Source organism: Zea mays, chromosome 9, assembly GCF_902167145.1.
Source record: "Zea mays cultivar B73 chromosome 9, Zm-B73-REFERENCE-NAM-5.0, whole genome shotgun sequence".
Classification (NCBI taxonomy): Eukaryota; Viridiplantae; Streptophyta; class Magnoliopsida; order Poales; family Poaceae; genus Zea; species Zea mays.
In genome coordinates this window covers 158,446,324-158,459,961 of record NC_050104.1, presented here as the reverse complement: position 1 = coordinate 158,459,961, position 13,638 = coordinate 158,446,324, and the positions used below count along the sequence as shown (strand labels likewise).

General features: G+C 41.7%; 2 protein-coding genes and 1 non-coding gene across 3 annotated transcripts; 1 reads left to right on the top strand and 2 right to left on the bottom strand.

Moving 5' to 3' along the window:
- LOC100193540 (uncharacterized) lies at positions 1 to 2,433 on the top strand. Its single transcript, NM_001138651.1, is given in 5 exon segments — positions 1 to 115; positions 684 to 1,397; positions 1,496 to 1,684; positions 1,776 to 1,898; positions 2,050 to 2,433. Coding segments are annotated over 5 exon segments (1,170 nt in total). The 5' UTR covers positions 1 to 82; the 3' UTR covers positions 2,161 to 2,433.
- Positions 2,434 to 8,720: 6,287 nt separating this feature from the next.
- LOC100194224 (uncharacterized) lies at positions 8,721 to 10,840 on the bottom strand. The gene is made up of 4 exons (NM_001139265.1): positions 10,802 to 10,840; positions 10,393 to 10,677; positions 9,040 to 9,081; positions 8,721 to 8,955 (listed from the first exon to the last, which is right to left on the bottom strand). Exons 1-4 carry the CDS (start codon positions 10,812 to 10,814, stop codon positions 8,873 to 8,875), a joined length of 423 nt encoding a protein of 140 aa, NP_001132737.1. The 5' UTR covers positions 10,815 to 10,840; the 3' UTR covers positions 8,721 to 8,872.
- An 809-nt stretch (positions 10,841 to 11,649) lies between these two features.
- TRNAG-GCC (transfer RNA glycine (anticodon GCC)) lies at positions 11,650 to 11,720 on the bottom strand. The gene has a single exon. It is a non-coding gene; the product is annotated as a tRNA-Gly (tRNA).
- Positions 11,721 to 13,638: the final 1,918 nt, after the last annotated feature.

The following is a 13,638-nucleotide window of genomic DNA, read 5'->3' as shown; positions in this document are numbered from 1 at the left end:
TGGAGAGATTTTTTTTACCCGAGAAGCTGCGCCGCGCGCCAATCTGATCATCTCCATGCGCTGAAGATCGTTGGTGCCCGCCATGCTTCCCGATGATTGCTGCCACATCGTCGCTGTAATTTTGCTTCTCTGACCCAACACGGTTTTTTGCTCGCCTCTTCCTACTTTCTGGGATGATGATGTTTTTATGAAACCCAACCGAGCGATTTCATTCGTTTCCTTCTCGACATCCTTTTGCTGCCGCGTTTCTTGCATCGTGCCTATATATGCATCAACGCATGCCGATGCCCATGTGGAGTTGTAATTAAAATGGCAACAAGTCCGATCCGTTACGTTTCCTAGGACAACAGGTGCTTGCCTGCACAAGTAATTCAATGGTTATTAGGCATTTATCAAAGGTAAACCACAACAGCTAGCGTTGGCATAAGCGTAACACATCATGGCTTCTTTCAGATTTGGGCCTTGTGATTTACCAGAGAATATAAAAGATGTTCTCTTTGTTTTATATGTCGTCTATGTCTTTGTCATTTTATTCCGAATCACACACACATGCATGATCTTATTTTGAGAAGTTGTATATTGATTTGCCTTCAAAACTTATGACATGCATACGAGAGTAACACTCGTTTAACAACCAAAAAAAGAGAGGACTCACATGTCTTGTCCCGCTCTGAAATTTGCAGGAGGAAATTTCAAGCCCCATAGCTGCACATATACTCGACTTCTACTACGGCGACGGCCTGGGCGATGACCTCTTTGCCGCGGTGACTGCCACCTCTGGCCCATTCCCTGCCACTGACGATGATGTTTCTTCGTCTACCGCTACCACCCCTCCTATCTGCGGCTACAGTGAAGACACCGCAGCTGCTGGTGGAGCCACAGCCTACACCCCGTTGACATCCTTCGACACCACTCTCACAGCCCTCCTGGAGGAAGAGCAGCACCATGGCCTTGACGCCGGGTTCCTCCCGCAGATCGATGGCCTATCAGAGGTAGCAGCATACTATCCAACTGCCACCGATGAGGCCAGCATAGGGCAGTTCGACCAGATGGGACTTCCAGAGACCTTAGACGAGCAGGTGCCTCCTCCAGTGCAGATGAGCAGCAGTGCATCTGCCTTGATGCCGCTCGCTACAGACTATGATGAGTGCTTCATGGCAGCCGTAGCAGCTGGAGGGTTCATGGGTCTGGATGGAGCCATGTATCAGCAAACTGGAGCAGTTCTTCCAGGCTGCAGTGCAGATGCATCACAACAGGAATTCTTCAGCAGTGCCGGCAGCAACAGTATGGTGATGATTGGCGAGTATCAGAAGATGATGGAAGGTGAAGGGCTGACAACAACATATGACGACACAGATTCCATGCAAGGGACATTTAACACTAATGCAGAGATGCAGGTAACGTTCAAAAACCTAGGTACACAGCACAGGTAAAGTAACCAGTTGACCATGCATACCATTTCCGATTCTTACACAGAATTATGTTAACTAAACAGGTAGGAGGAAATAATCAGCACCTGATAAACGGATGCAACGGGAACCCAGCAACGTTACCTCCGACGGAACTATCAGTACTGGAAGACTCCACGTTTAAGGTCGTCCGCTTGTCGCCTGAAGAGAGAAAGGAAAAGATCCATAGGTACATAAAGAAACGGAACGAGAGAAATTTCCGCAAAAAAATAAAGGTACCATTGAGCATTTCAATAGAGCGGTACCTCCGCATGGACATCTTACGTATTCAGCTGTGCTGACAGCCTGACATACAACGAAATGCAGTACGCATGTAGAAAAACCTTGGCGGATAGCAGGCCCCGTGTCCGTGGAAGGTTTGCCAAGAATGATGAACTCTGTGAAGCAGCGCAATCAGGCTCCCAGAGTCATGAACATTATGAACAAACTGTAAGTTTTCAATTGAACTATACACAGTCTTATCAAACGAGAACCTGGAATAAAAAAAAACATGATTCTTCTTATGCATTCTCATTGTTTTTAAACAAGAACCTGGAATACTTCTATGCATAGTTAACAAGATCTCTTACCTTTTTTTCAGGACCATATGAAAGAAGAGGACATGCTGGACACATCTGACATTCTTGCGCAACTAAATGGATTAAATCCCTACAACTACAAGTATAAATCCACCATTGAATCATGGATATGATTCTCAAGTCTCAACCACACAAAAACTAAGACCCAATGTCTTATTTGAAGTTGTGCGACGTCGAGCACAGTTTTTTTATTTCCATTAAAATAAACTTACATCATTAGAAGCTCAAGAATTTAGTTCAACTAATGTAGATTTAATGTATGTGTCAATCTGCTGTCACTTGTTTACCATTGTCACAAGTGAATGTGGTAGTGAGTCTCCAGAAGAGTCATTTGTGTATATAACTATGTCATCTATAGAAATAAAAGTTCTGAGGATCTCTTAAGTATTTCTTCGTAGCAGAGTCTAGATTTGATCTGCTCATCAGAGAATTTCAAGGATAGAATGTAGCAATGGTACATCAGAGAATCAAAAAACATGGCAACAGAGCACAGTAATAAGTAAACTTAATATATTGGGCCTTTTTAGCCTGTGCCCTTATGTGCAGAAGGATCAAGAGTTGGAACTAACAAGAACAATATGAATAAGCATAGCAAAAATGTTCAACATTATACTCTTTGAGTTTAGTAAGGTTAATGATCTTGCTGATAAATCATAGGCCCATGAAATTCCAGATATCCAATTCTGTTGATTTTCTGTTTAATTTGAGTTATCCAAGAACAAACTACAGATCTATAGAGAGTAATGTATCCACAGTTGCATTACGGCAAAGAGTAAAATCTTAATGAACTAAAAGGTTTGACGCTACGGGGTAAGTAGGCAATGTACCAGGTTGCAAATCTCCATTACAGCTAAGCTACAATGAGTGGTCAAATTTACAAACTATGCTTCACCCAAACCAGCATTCTACAGAATTGGAACTCCGACTGGATGGCAATCTAGAAAACAACACTCAGAATTCCATGTCAGAATTTACTCTGGCAAAAAAGATTTGATCGATGAAATCAATACGATTGGATCCTTAATGAGGTGTTTGGTTTGATGAATCACTCTATCCAAAATGAAGTGGTGCATAATAGGTTCATTCCTCAAATTTGGTGGGATGACTCTATTCCACATATTAGTACTAAACAACTAACTTTGAGGAATGAGGTGGTGATGGATTAACTCACTCCATTTCACAAACCAAACAAAAAAGTGAAGTGTGAGAAGATGATGGACTACATCATTCCTCAAACCAAACACTCTATAAATTGATGTACAGTTTCTTGAACCACACTTGTCTATTCGTACACGAACATAGTTGCACGCACTGGATGAAGAACCGCCTCGACATATATCTGACAAAAGCAAATGTACAAACAGTCACTATGTGCTAAAGGCTAACTCGCACAACGAGGGAGAGCAATTCCGAGGCCGGATCGAAGAGCGCAACTTCGGGGGGGGGGGGGGGGGGGGGGGGGGGGGGGGGGGGGGGGGGGGGGGGGGGGGGGGGGGGGGGGTTTCAGATTTGCTACAGCCAAGGAGGACCCCCCCCCCCCCCCCCCCCCCCCCCCCCCCCCCCCCCCCCCCCCCCCCCCCCCCCCCCCCCCCCCCCCCCCCCCCCCCCCCCCCCCCCACACACACACACACACACACACAACAGCGACCTCAGAGACGATGACGGCGACCTTGACGACCACCCCGAGCGCGTCGATCCCGTTCCTGAACCCCTTGTGCACCTGGAGGCCGAGGAAGCCCTCGACGATCGTTGGACGTACGTGTTATTGGAGAGCGTGTAGATGGACTTGAGGACAGCGAGCACAGGCCACGACCGCGGGCGACGCGGCGTGGAGGAGGCGGTGGCGAGCGCCCTGTGGAGGCCGCCAGGGGCTTGGGAGAGGGCGTCGAGCAGCCGCACCCCCAGCGCTACGCCGAACGTGGAGGTGCGCGGCAACGGCCGCGAGAGGCATGCCGGATTGCCGGCGGCCTCCGTGGGGACTGGGGACTAGGGAGGCACAGGCCATAGGAGGCGAGAGGGTCCGGGTACAGGTTGTCAGGGTCTAATGGACTAACCCGAACCATCCCAAATATTTTAGTGTTAGCCCGATTTTAGGCTGGCCAAAGAAGAGCAGGGACACAATAAAATTGTCTAACCAGTATAACATCATGCTTAGATATTTATAATATTGAATATAAATTATATGAATTCAAATTATAGTCACTTGCGGATTTCTTAAAATTGTTGTAGTGTAGTGTAGTATTGTGGTTTTTCAGTAAAGACCCCGACCTATAAATATTCACAGCCCGGCTCATACGGGCGGACAATATTCACCCAGAGCCCCGTTGCGACCGCAATGCTGTTCTTGAAGGACCTTACCTTAGAGTAGAGCAAAAAAAAGGAATAGAAGTTAGGAATTATATGATTTTTTGTAAAATAAAAAAATAATCGTGTCGGGATGAGGCTACGGCCCAAGCACAACACGACGCTCGTGTCAGGTTGGTCCAGGCACTATTAAATGAGTCGTGTCTCAGACCGGCTCGCCAGACACGGCTCATTTGGTCATCTATACCTTCGCACGATAATGATAGTCCTCGACTCAGTTGCCACCACCTCATTTTCTAAACCAGATGTCACGATGTTCATGTCACTTCTATGACATACATAGTGTATTATTCAGTTTGATAATAAAGATTTTGGTCTCGTCATTTGACAAGACATGCTTTATTTATCTTCGTATAGTGATGTTGTTAACGTCTTAGATACACCAGAAAATGTTCCATCAAGCGATGGAAAAAAAGAAAAAAAGAAGAAGTGATGTAGAGACATCGTCGAAATTATGACACTATCGTTTGGATCATATTTCGAGTGGGAATAAAGTGTCTTGTTAAGGAACATATTTTCCATCGCTTAGACTTTACAGACTTAGAGCAATGCAGAGTTTGTATTAAGGGTAAATTTGCGAAGCAGATTAAGAAAAAAATGTTAAGCATAGTACGAGAGTGTTAGAAAATATCCATACAAATATATGTGGTCCTTTTCTAGTTAGGACTATACATAGGTTCGACTCGATCATAACCTTCACATATGACTACTCTCGCTACGGTTACATTTATCCTTATGGAAAGATCAGAAGTTTTAGACAAGTTTAAATAGTTCAAGGCTCAGATAGAAAAAACAACACGATTTAAAGATAAAAGATTGTCAAATCATATCATGGGGGAGTACTATGGACGACATACTGAGTATGGACAAGTCCTGGGGCCTATTTTGCGAGGTTCCTAAAAGAAAATGGCATAGTTGTCCAGTATTCTACTCCTAGTGAACTCTAACAGAATGGGGTAGCCGAAAGGCGAAACAGAACGCTAATGGACGTGGTAATGAGTATGCTAAGTTACTCCAGCTTACCATTGGGTCTGTGATGGAAGCTTTAAAAACCGTTGTCCATATACTCAATAGAATCACTAGTAATTCAATATCCAAAACTCCAAATGAGTTGTGGATTGGTCGAAAGCACATGCTCAACTACTTCCAAATATGGGATTGTCTAGCAGAAGCTGGAATATTTAATCCTGGACAGGGAAAACTAAATCAGAGAACTACAGCTGCCAGATTTATTAGCTACCCTCAAAGGTCGAAGAGTTATAAATTCTACTGCATAGGCAGACAGACTAAGCTTGTAGAAACCAGACATGTTTTTTCCTAGAGGATGACACAATCATGGGGAGTAAGGTACTCAGAGAGGTTGACCTTCAAGAAAAAAAGAGGATGTATGTCCCAAATTCGATGGTTAAAGAACCGTACTTCTCGATACTCGTTGTGTTTCCACCAACAGTTGTACCGATTGGAGGTGAAACCCCTACTGCAAATATTGCATAGCCTAGTGCGACCACTATAGAGCAAGTTGCTACACCTTCTGCGTAGCCTAGCCCTTCCGAGCTGATTGCATAGGAGAGTTCAGAAGACAATGGTAGTGTTGCGCCAAGTGACGCAGCATTGCAAGAGCCCTATAACAAACCAAAACAAGAACCAGAACCAAGTATTAGGAGGTCTGAAAGGTCCAAACGATCTGCAAATCCTGGTGACTATGAAGTTTACACAAGTGTAGACACAAAAACTAATGAGATATATGTTAGTGAGGACATTGATGCAGAAGGTGATCCAACTACATATGAATAAGTTATGAGAAGTACAAATTCATCCAAATGGGTTTCATCCATGGAGATGAATTCGAATTCGTGAGAATGAACAAAGTTTGGGACTTAGAGATCATTTTCCAAGGAGCGAAAACAGTAGGTTGTAAGTGTGTCTAAAGACCAAGCGTGACTCTAATGGGAATGTAGAAAGGTATAAGGCTTGACTTGTGGCCAAAGGGTTCACAATTAGAGAAGGCATTGACTACAATGAAACCTTCTCACCTTTTTCAACGAAAGATTCATACCGGATCATTATGGCATTAGTGGCCCATTTTGATATAGATCTCCATAAGATGGATCTAAAGACACGTTTCTAAATAGAGAGTTAGTAGAAAAATGTGTCAATGGCAGAACCAAAGGGTTTTGTCTGCAGTAAAGAACATATGGGATGTCACCTAAGGAGGTCCATTTATAGATTAAAACAAGCCTCCAAACACTGGTACATCAAGTTTGATCAGAATATCAGAAAGTTTGTTTTTCGATCAAAACAAGGAAGACAATTGCATTCATGAAAAGTTTAAGAAAGGAAATTATATATTCATTGTTCTTTATCTTCATGGCATACTTTTAGCTAGTAGTGATAAGGATCTACTGGTAGAAACAGAAAGGTTTTTTCCTCGAATTTTTGAAATGAAATACATGGGAGAAGCCCTTATATTATAGAAATAGAAATTCACAGAGATAGACAAAAGAGAATATTAGGACTCACGCGAAAGTCATAAAAGAAAACGTAGTAAAGAAGTATAGTATGCATTAGTGTAATGTCACGCATGTGTCAATAGTCAAGGGTGATAAGTTTGAGAATCATTAATGTCCCTAGAATCAGTGTTAGAAAGATCAGACGAAGTCAGTATCATATGCTTCTACTATCAGAAGCATTATGTATATTCACCCTAACTTAGAATTTACTACTCGGATGCTAGAGAGATATCAGATCAATCTAGGCATAGAACACTATAAAGCAGTTGAAAAGGCTCTAAGGTACGTGCGAGGTATTAAAAAGTCTCATGCTAACATACAGAAGATCTAGGTCCCTACAAATTAGTTGGCTACGCATATACTGACTAAGAAGGTTGTAAAGATACTGAAGTCTACTTCAGCATATGTACACTCTCTGGGAGAGTTATTTCTTGGAAGAGGAGTAAATAGACAGTGAGAGCATCATTGACAATGTACATTGAGTTTGTAGCAATGTTATGAGTTTGTAGCAATGTAATGAGTTTGTAGCAATGTATAAGACAAATGGGTGGACAATATATATGAAGAAATTCGTACCCGGATTAAGAGTGGTTGATAGCACAGAGTGACCACTGAGATTTTATTGCAATAATGAGGCATCAGTATTTTACGCTTATAACAGTAAGTTAAGTGGCGATGCCAAGTTCGTGGACATGTAGTGTTATGTTGTTAAAAAGAATATTCAGGATTAAACCATATAAGTTGAGCATAACATAACATAACATAGCATATGCTAGCGAATCCACACAAAAGGCCTTCCACTCAACATGTTTAAATAGCATATGATCTTGAATCATAAGGGTAAAGTATCTTTTCGTTCTAAAGCAGGAAATCATGTTGTAGTAAATAAGTATGGTGATCATTGTCACCTATTGGTCTATAGGTGTAAACTTATAAAAGGATAGAATCCAGAAAAGTTAAGTATAAGGAATATAGAAAACAAAGAAAAGATCGTTGGTGTCCTCTACAGCTGATTGGGAGGGGATTGGACTTAACAAAACTAACCATCTCCTTAATTAAGCCATTGATTGGGAGGGGCTCATGCTAAGCAGTCAATGCAAGTAACTCGCCCCAAACCCTCTACAACTTGATCATCGAAGATCGGATTGGATTTAACAAAACTAACCATCTCCTTAATTAAGCCCTAAATTGGGTGGGCTCATGCTAAGCAGTCAAGGCAAGTAACTCGCCCCGAAAAACAAACATAGGAGCCCAATGATACGTCAACACATCAACAACGAAGTCAACACATCAACAACTAAGATATGTTACCCTATTGAGTAGAACAAATCTACTCATCAACAATGAAGGTATGTTACCCTATTCCACTCACTAAACCCTAAAACTCTAAACACAGATCTACTCATCAACAATAAAGGTATGTTACCATATTCCACTCAGCAGAACAAATATAATCGACATCAAGATTTTCAATTACGGTTTGGTACAAGGGCTTCAAAATCGATCCTTAAAAATAGAATATAATATTTTACATGCTTATTTTACATGCTTGTAACTACCGGGAAATGTAACATTTTACATGCTTGTAAACTAGCTGGAAATACAACTAATCACAAAAAACTCTCTTGTACATGTTCATGCAAATGAGGAAGAATGATGACATTAAAACATTTCTGCTGGATGGGAAACAAATAAAAATTGAGTGAACAAACATAAAGGATGGGAAACAAACTACCAAAAATTTTGCTGTCACCAAAGCAATATAAACAATATAAGCATTTCATGAGAAATGGTAGACAGAAAATTTATGGCATACATTGTTATATAGATCCCCTTGGTATACCAAATTCTGTTTACTACAAAATTGAGTGAACAAACATAAGCCCAATTGCAGTCTAGCAACTGATAATAAGATGATCATATAGAAGTCTGAACATATTCCAACAAGCTCTCAAACAATGGCGTTTGCTGCGCTAGCAATCCTAGGCCAAAGATCAGCACACTCCTTGCCGATAGGTCCAGTGATAGCGGAACCTGCAAGACAAATTTGATAGTTAGTCATGCCATGCCAAACAGAATAGGCCCAATGCTGGAGGAATTATTGTGGACAATTCATACCTTTCATCTCACCCTTGGGATTCACAATCACTCCAGCATTATCTGCAAATGAAAGGCAGCAACCCAGGTCAGTTCAACATTTAATATCAAAAAAGGATAGATACAGGTCAGTTCAACAATTAATAACAAAAAAGGTAGAGCAGGTCAGTTCAACAGTTAATAACAAAAAAGGTAGAGCCAGGCCAGTTCAACAGTTAATAACAAGAGAAAAGGCATAAGAATAGACAGTAGAAATCAATAGAAGACTTAAACAATCAAATGTTACAAAGCACCAGAAGTTAGCATGGAATCATCATAAGTATTGAAAGAAGAAATATATGTCTCATGGCCAGTCCCAAAGTTTCAATGCAGCAATGCCACTACCCAAGGCAATGGAATATGAGACCATTTCAAATGGAGGATGGCTTCAAGGATGAAAATCCTCGCCAGCAAACCTCTACAGATAAAACTTGATTTCTGACGTTTGCTTTGGAACATACAAACATGTAATGTTCGCTCCACAAAAAGCTGAAAGAACTAAAGAGCCCTTCCGTCAGTAAGCATTGTGTTGTCTCGAAGTTAATACAAACACCTCACAATAAAATCAAATAGAAGCAATTATAAAGACAAGTGTGATTGTAAAACTGACATAAATAAACGAAAAACAAAGACTTTGATAAAATATAAATACACTAAACCGAGCTTGTTCTATTAATATGGGGTAGAACTGTCTGCCTCATGGCCAGTCCCAAAGTTTCAATGCAGCAACGCCGCTACCAAGGGCAATGGAATATGAGGCCGCCTTCAGATGGAGAAAATTCAATTGGATCCTCTCAACACCCAGAGGCTTAATATTTGACGTTTGCTTGGGAATATACAAACATTTTTTGTTTGCTCCACAATTAAGCCGAAGGACATGGACGTCCAACCGTCAGAAAACTGTTGTCGAGTGGCAATGGCATGTTCTGTAATCCATAAATCCGAATGTGTAACATTCTTTTCAACATCAATACAAGCAAAAACATGTAAAAATTAACAGAACAATGTGAACCAGTAAAAATAACAGAATACAAAAATGTGTGAAATGTGTCAGTCCCAAATTTTGATGTCAGCGACGCTGCTACACAAGGCGATGGAGTATGAGACTACGGACTACCCCTGACGGATAAAAACATTCAATGGAAACCATCAACGCAATAGCGTTGCAGAAACTAACTACTTCTGCTCCAGAAAAAGCTAAAGAGCCTCGCGGCCCTGCGGTCAAGAATAAATAATTTCACGTCTAAACTAGATAGACAGCATGTTTCACCAGGACCAAAGGTAAATTGAGCGTAAATCTAAGCAATTATTGGTGACGCCAGATCGGGATGCTACCTTCGAAGTACATGTAGACCCCGTCCTTGCGGCGCCACGGCTTGCGCTGGCGGACGATGACGGCGGGCATCACCTTCTTCCTGAGGTCGGGCTTCCCCTTCTTGACGGTGGCCATGACCATGTCGCCAACGCAGGCGGACGGGAGGCGATTGAGGCGGCCCTTGATGCCCTTGACGGAGATGATGTAGAGGTTCTTGGCGCCGGTGTTGTCCGCGCAGTTCACCGTCGCGGCCACTGGCAGACCCAGCGACATGCGGAACTTGTTCCCCGCCGAACCTCCCCTGCCTGGAGAACATCACGAGACACCACGCCAAGCGAGAACTCCATTAGGAACGCGAGATGGCAACAGGGTGGATAATCAATCGACGAGAAATGGACGAATCAAGCTGGGTAAATGAGGCAACTTTACCTCGCTTCGACATGGCGGCGGCTGGTGTTGGACCCAATCGGTAGGGTTTCGCCTGGCTCGCTGCTTATATAGGACCTGCGGGCTAGGGTTTTGGATGCCTGTAATGACGGACCTACCCTCGCTCCGTTACGGCACTGTTTCGCGGTGGGAGGGTCGCGAGGTCTTTGCGCGCAAGGGTTCTTGACGGCTGCGGCCATGGGTTTCTAAAGGGCCAGGCTTGGAAGAAGAGATGATATGGAGCCCATCTGACGCATGTTTAATGGGCGGCCGCAGATAGTTAAGGCCCGTATGTAGTACGAGCTGACCGGCTTGTGATATTTCTCTTATATCTTCTTATAGTGACTAGCTTCTCCGTGTGGCGCAATGGAATCAAATACGATACACTTGTTATTAGATACGATCATACGAGTTGTTCTAAATCATTATAAATTAGCTTCATGAGTCCAAAGCACATACGAGATACGTAGAACATGACAAATATGTACTCAAATTGGATACTATATTTATTGTCGCGAGTTTTTCTAACTCGTATAAATATAGATCATGAGTTTGGGCCATATATGAGATAAAAAAAATAGCTAACCTAATTACGAAGAATGTGGATGGAAAAATCAAACATGGGTGGTGAAAAATGTCTCTTCAATACTATATAGGTATATTAGTATATTAGTTAATATATAAATATAAATTTTGAGCTTCAAGCTTTAGGCATCGTTACGTTAGTCCGTCGTTCCTTTTCCTTCGGGTTCGTTACGGGATCTTGCAAGACAGTAGAAAGACCAAAAGGTAAACCTAAAATGCAGCGGTGAATGATGTAGAAACGTGTTTAAAACAAAACAAAAAAAAGATGCACCAGCCGGGAATCGAACCCGGGTCTGTACCGTGGCAGGGTACTATTCTACCACTAGACCACTGGTGCTCTTGTATGAGATTTTTGTTTTTTGATTTAAAAGAACATATGTGGGTAAGGACGAACAGCCATTTAGATCTCTTGCACATCTGACTATCAAATGTGCGATCCATTTTAGCCCATGCTTGCTAAGACTACCGGTTAAACTTTTAGCAGAGCTAGTAGCTTCGCCAACAGCCTACTAGGTAACAGCTAACATGAGCGCCTGGATGAGAGTTGGATGGATCTGTTCGGCCCAAAGCTGACAGTGTGTATTTGACGGAGCTCATTGCAGCCAACGAGTGCAAGTTTTTCTACCTGTTCATTTGCACAAAAGCTAGAGATCAATGTGGCTTTCTGAGCAACTTGACCTGGATAATTTGCGACGCCCCGGCCCTTGGGGTTTTGAATTTCTTCTCCTGGTACGGTCTGTCGACCACTTCCTGTTCATCGACTGCTGGTGGTGAGGGTGTTCAGTGCCCTACAACCTTCTCCTCCTTCCTCTGCGGCGGACTTTCTCCAGATCCGCAGCAATCCTGCTTGTTTGCCTTGACCAGACCTTCTACCTCGTCTGTTGTTTATGGCTCGTAGCAAGTGATATCGTCATTATTCCACTGTAGTTACTATCCATGGATCGCCCACAAAGAATTAGTATAAGAGCTTCTCACTATAGCAATCGGAGTTGACAACAATCACCAATAGTCAATCGACGACCCCACAATCACCAAGCCAGACAACCACTAAAAATAAAAAGTGTATGATCATCCTAACTCCTCTTAACTAGTGTCACAAGTTGCATGAACTCTACACCACACATTAGGAGTTCTTTAATATCTCTCCCTGTGTTTTTAAAATGAACGAAGTGTGTTTATCAAGCCCCTCTATGTGTATACAAGTGCTAGAGGCTGTGGCATACTAGCCAAAGCCGGACAAGGAGTGTATTTATAGACTCCAAAGAAAGCTAGCCATTAGAATAAAAAATATAGAAATCGAGGGTATCGGATAGGCCGATGCCCTTCCAACGATTATATTTCAACAAAAATAAACAAGTTGTTATACATGTTAGATGTATGGTGTGGGCATCGAACAAGTCAACAGACAAGCCATGGATGTGAAATTTGAATTATTGTAGAAGATGGATGTGAATTTTAAACAACTGTAGAAGAACATAATCTAGCACCCGGTGTTTCCATAAAAGTAAAGAATATCAATGATTGTTAGTGGGTCTAAACAACTAAGAAAAGAGCATATAGGTCTACCGATAGATATAAAGCATGATTAGTTGTAAAAGGGTTTACATATAGATATCACATTGGCTATGAAAATATTTTTAGTCGTAGTTAAGGTTGCTATTTAAAACAGCTAGTTGTATGGGATAATTTTCTTTATGGTGTTCTAGAAGAAAAAGTGTACACGGGACAACCTCCTAAATACGAGGACAAACAAAAACCCTCCTATATCTACAAGCTTGATAAAACAATATAGTCCCTCCATCCCATAAACCAAGGCATTTAATTTTTTAAAGTGAAATTTTGTCCATTTATTTATTTTTAAAATATACCATCAACGAATACAAAATGAGCATCATATTAAAGTATTTTTAATACAAATCAAAGTATGCATACACTAAAAACATGTGTTTTTGGTTGAATTGTTAGACAAAGTTCTAAAACATTGGTTTTTTAAAAACATGTACGCTTTATTTTATGGAATAGATAGAGTATGAATTAAAACAAACGCCTAGGTCATGGTATTCAATGTTGAACACCAAATTGCGTAAACTTGACCTTGACTCATCTGAGGCCTTGTTTGTTTCAGATTATAATCTATCCAGATTATATAATCCAGCGTAAATAATCCAATACGTAAACAAACAACTAGATTATGTGTTCAGATTATATAATCTAAAGCCCATATTATGACAATCTCATAATTTCCTCAAGTGTAG

Excerpts from the sequence above, each read along its gene's own strand:
- LOC100194224 (NM_001139265.1), bottom strand. Across the intron at positions 9,082-10,392 it reads GGTCTACATGTACTTCGAAG|ATAATGCTGGAGTGATTGTG; the intron begins GTAGCATCCCGA and ends TTTCATTTGCAG. Across the intron at positions 8,956-9,039 it reads TCCCAAGGGTGAGATGAAAG|GTTCCGCTATCACTGGACCT; the intron begins GTATGAATTGTC and ends TTTGTCTTGCAG.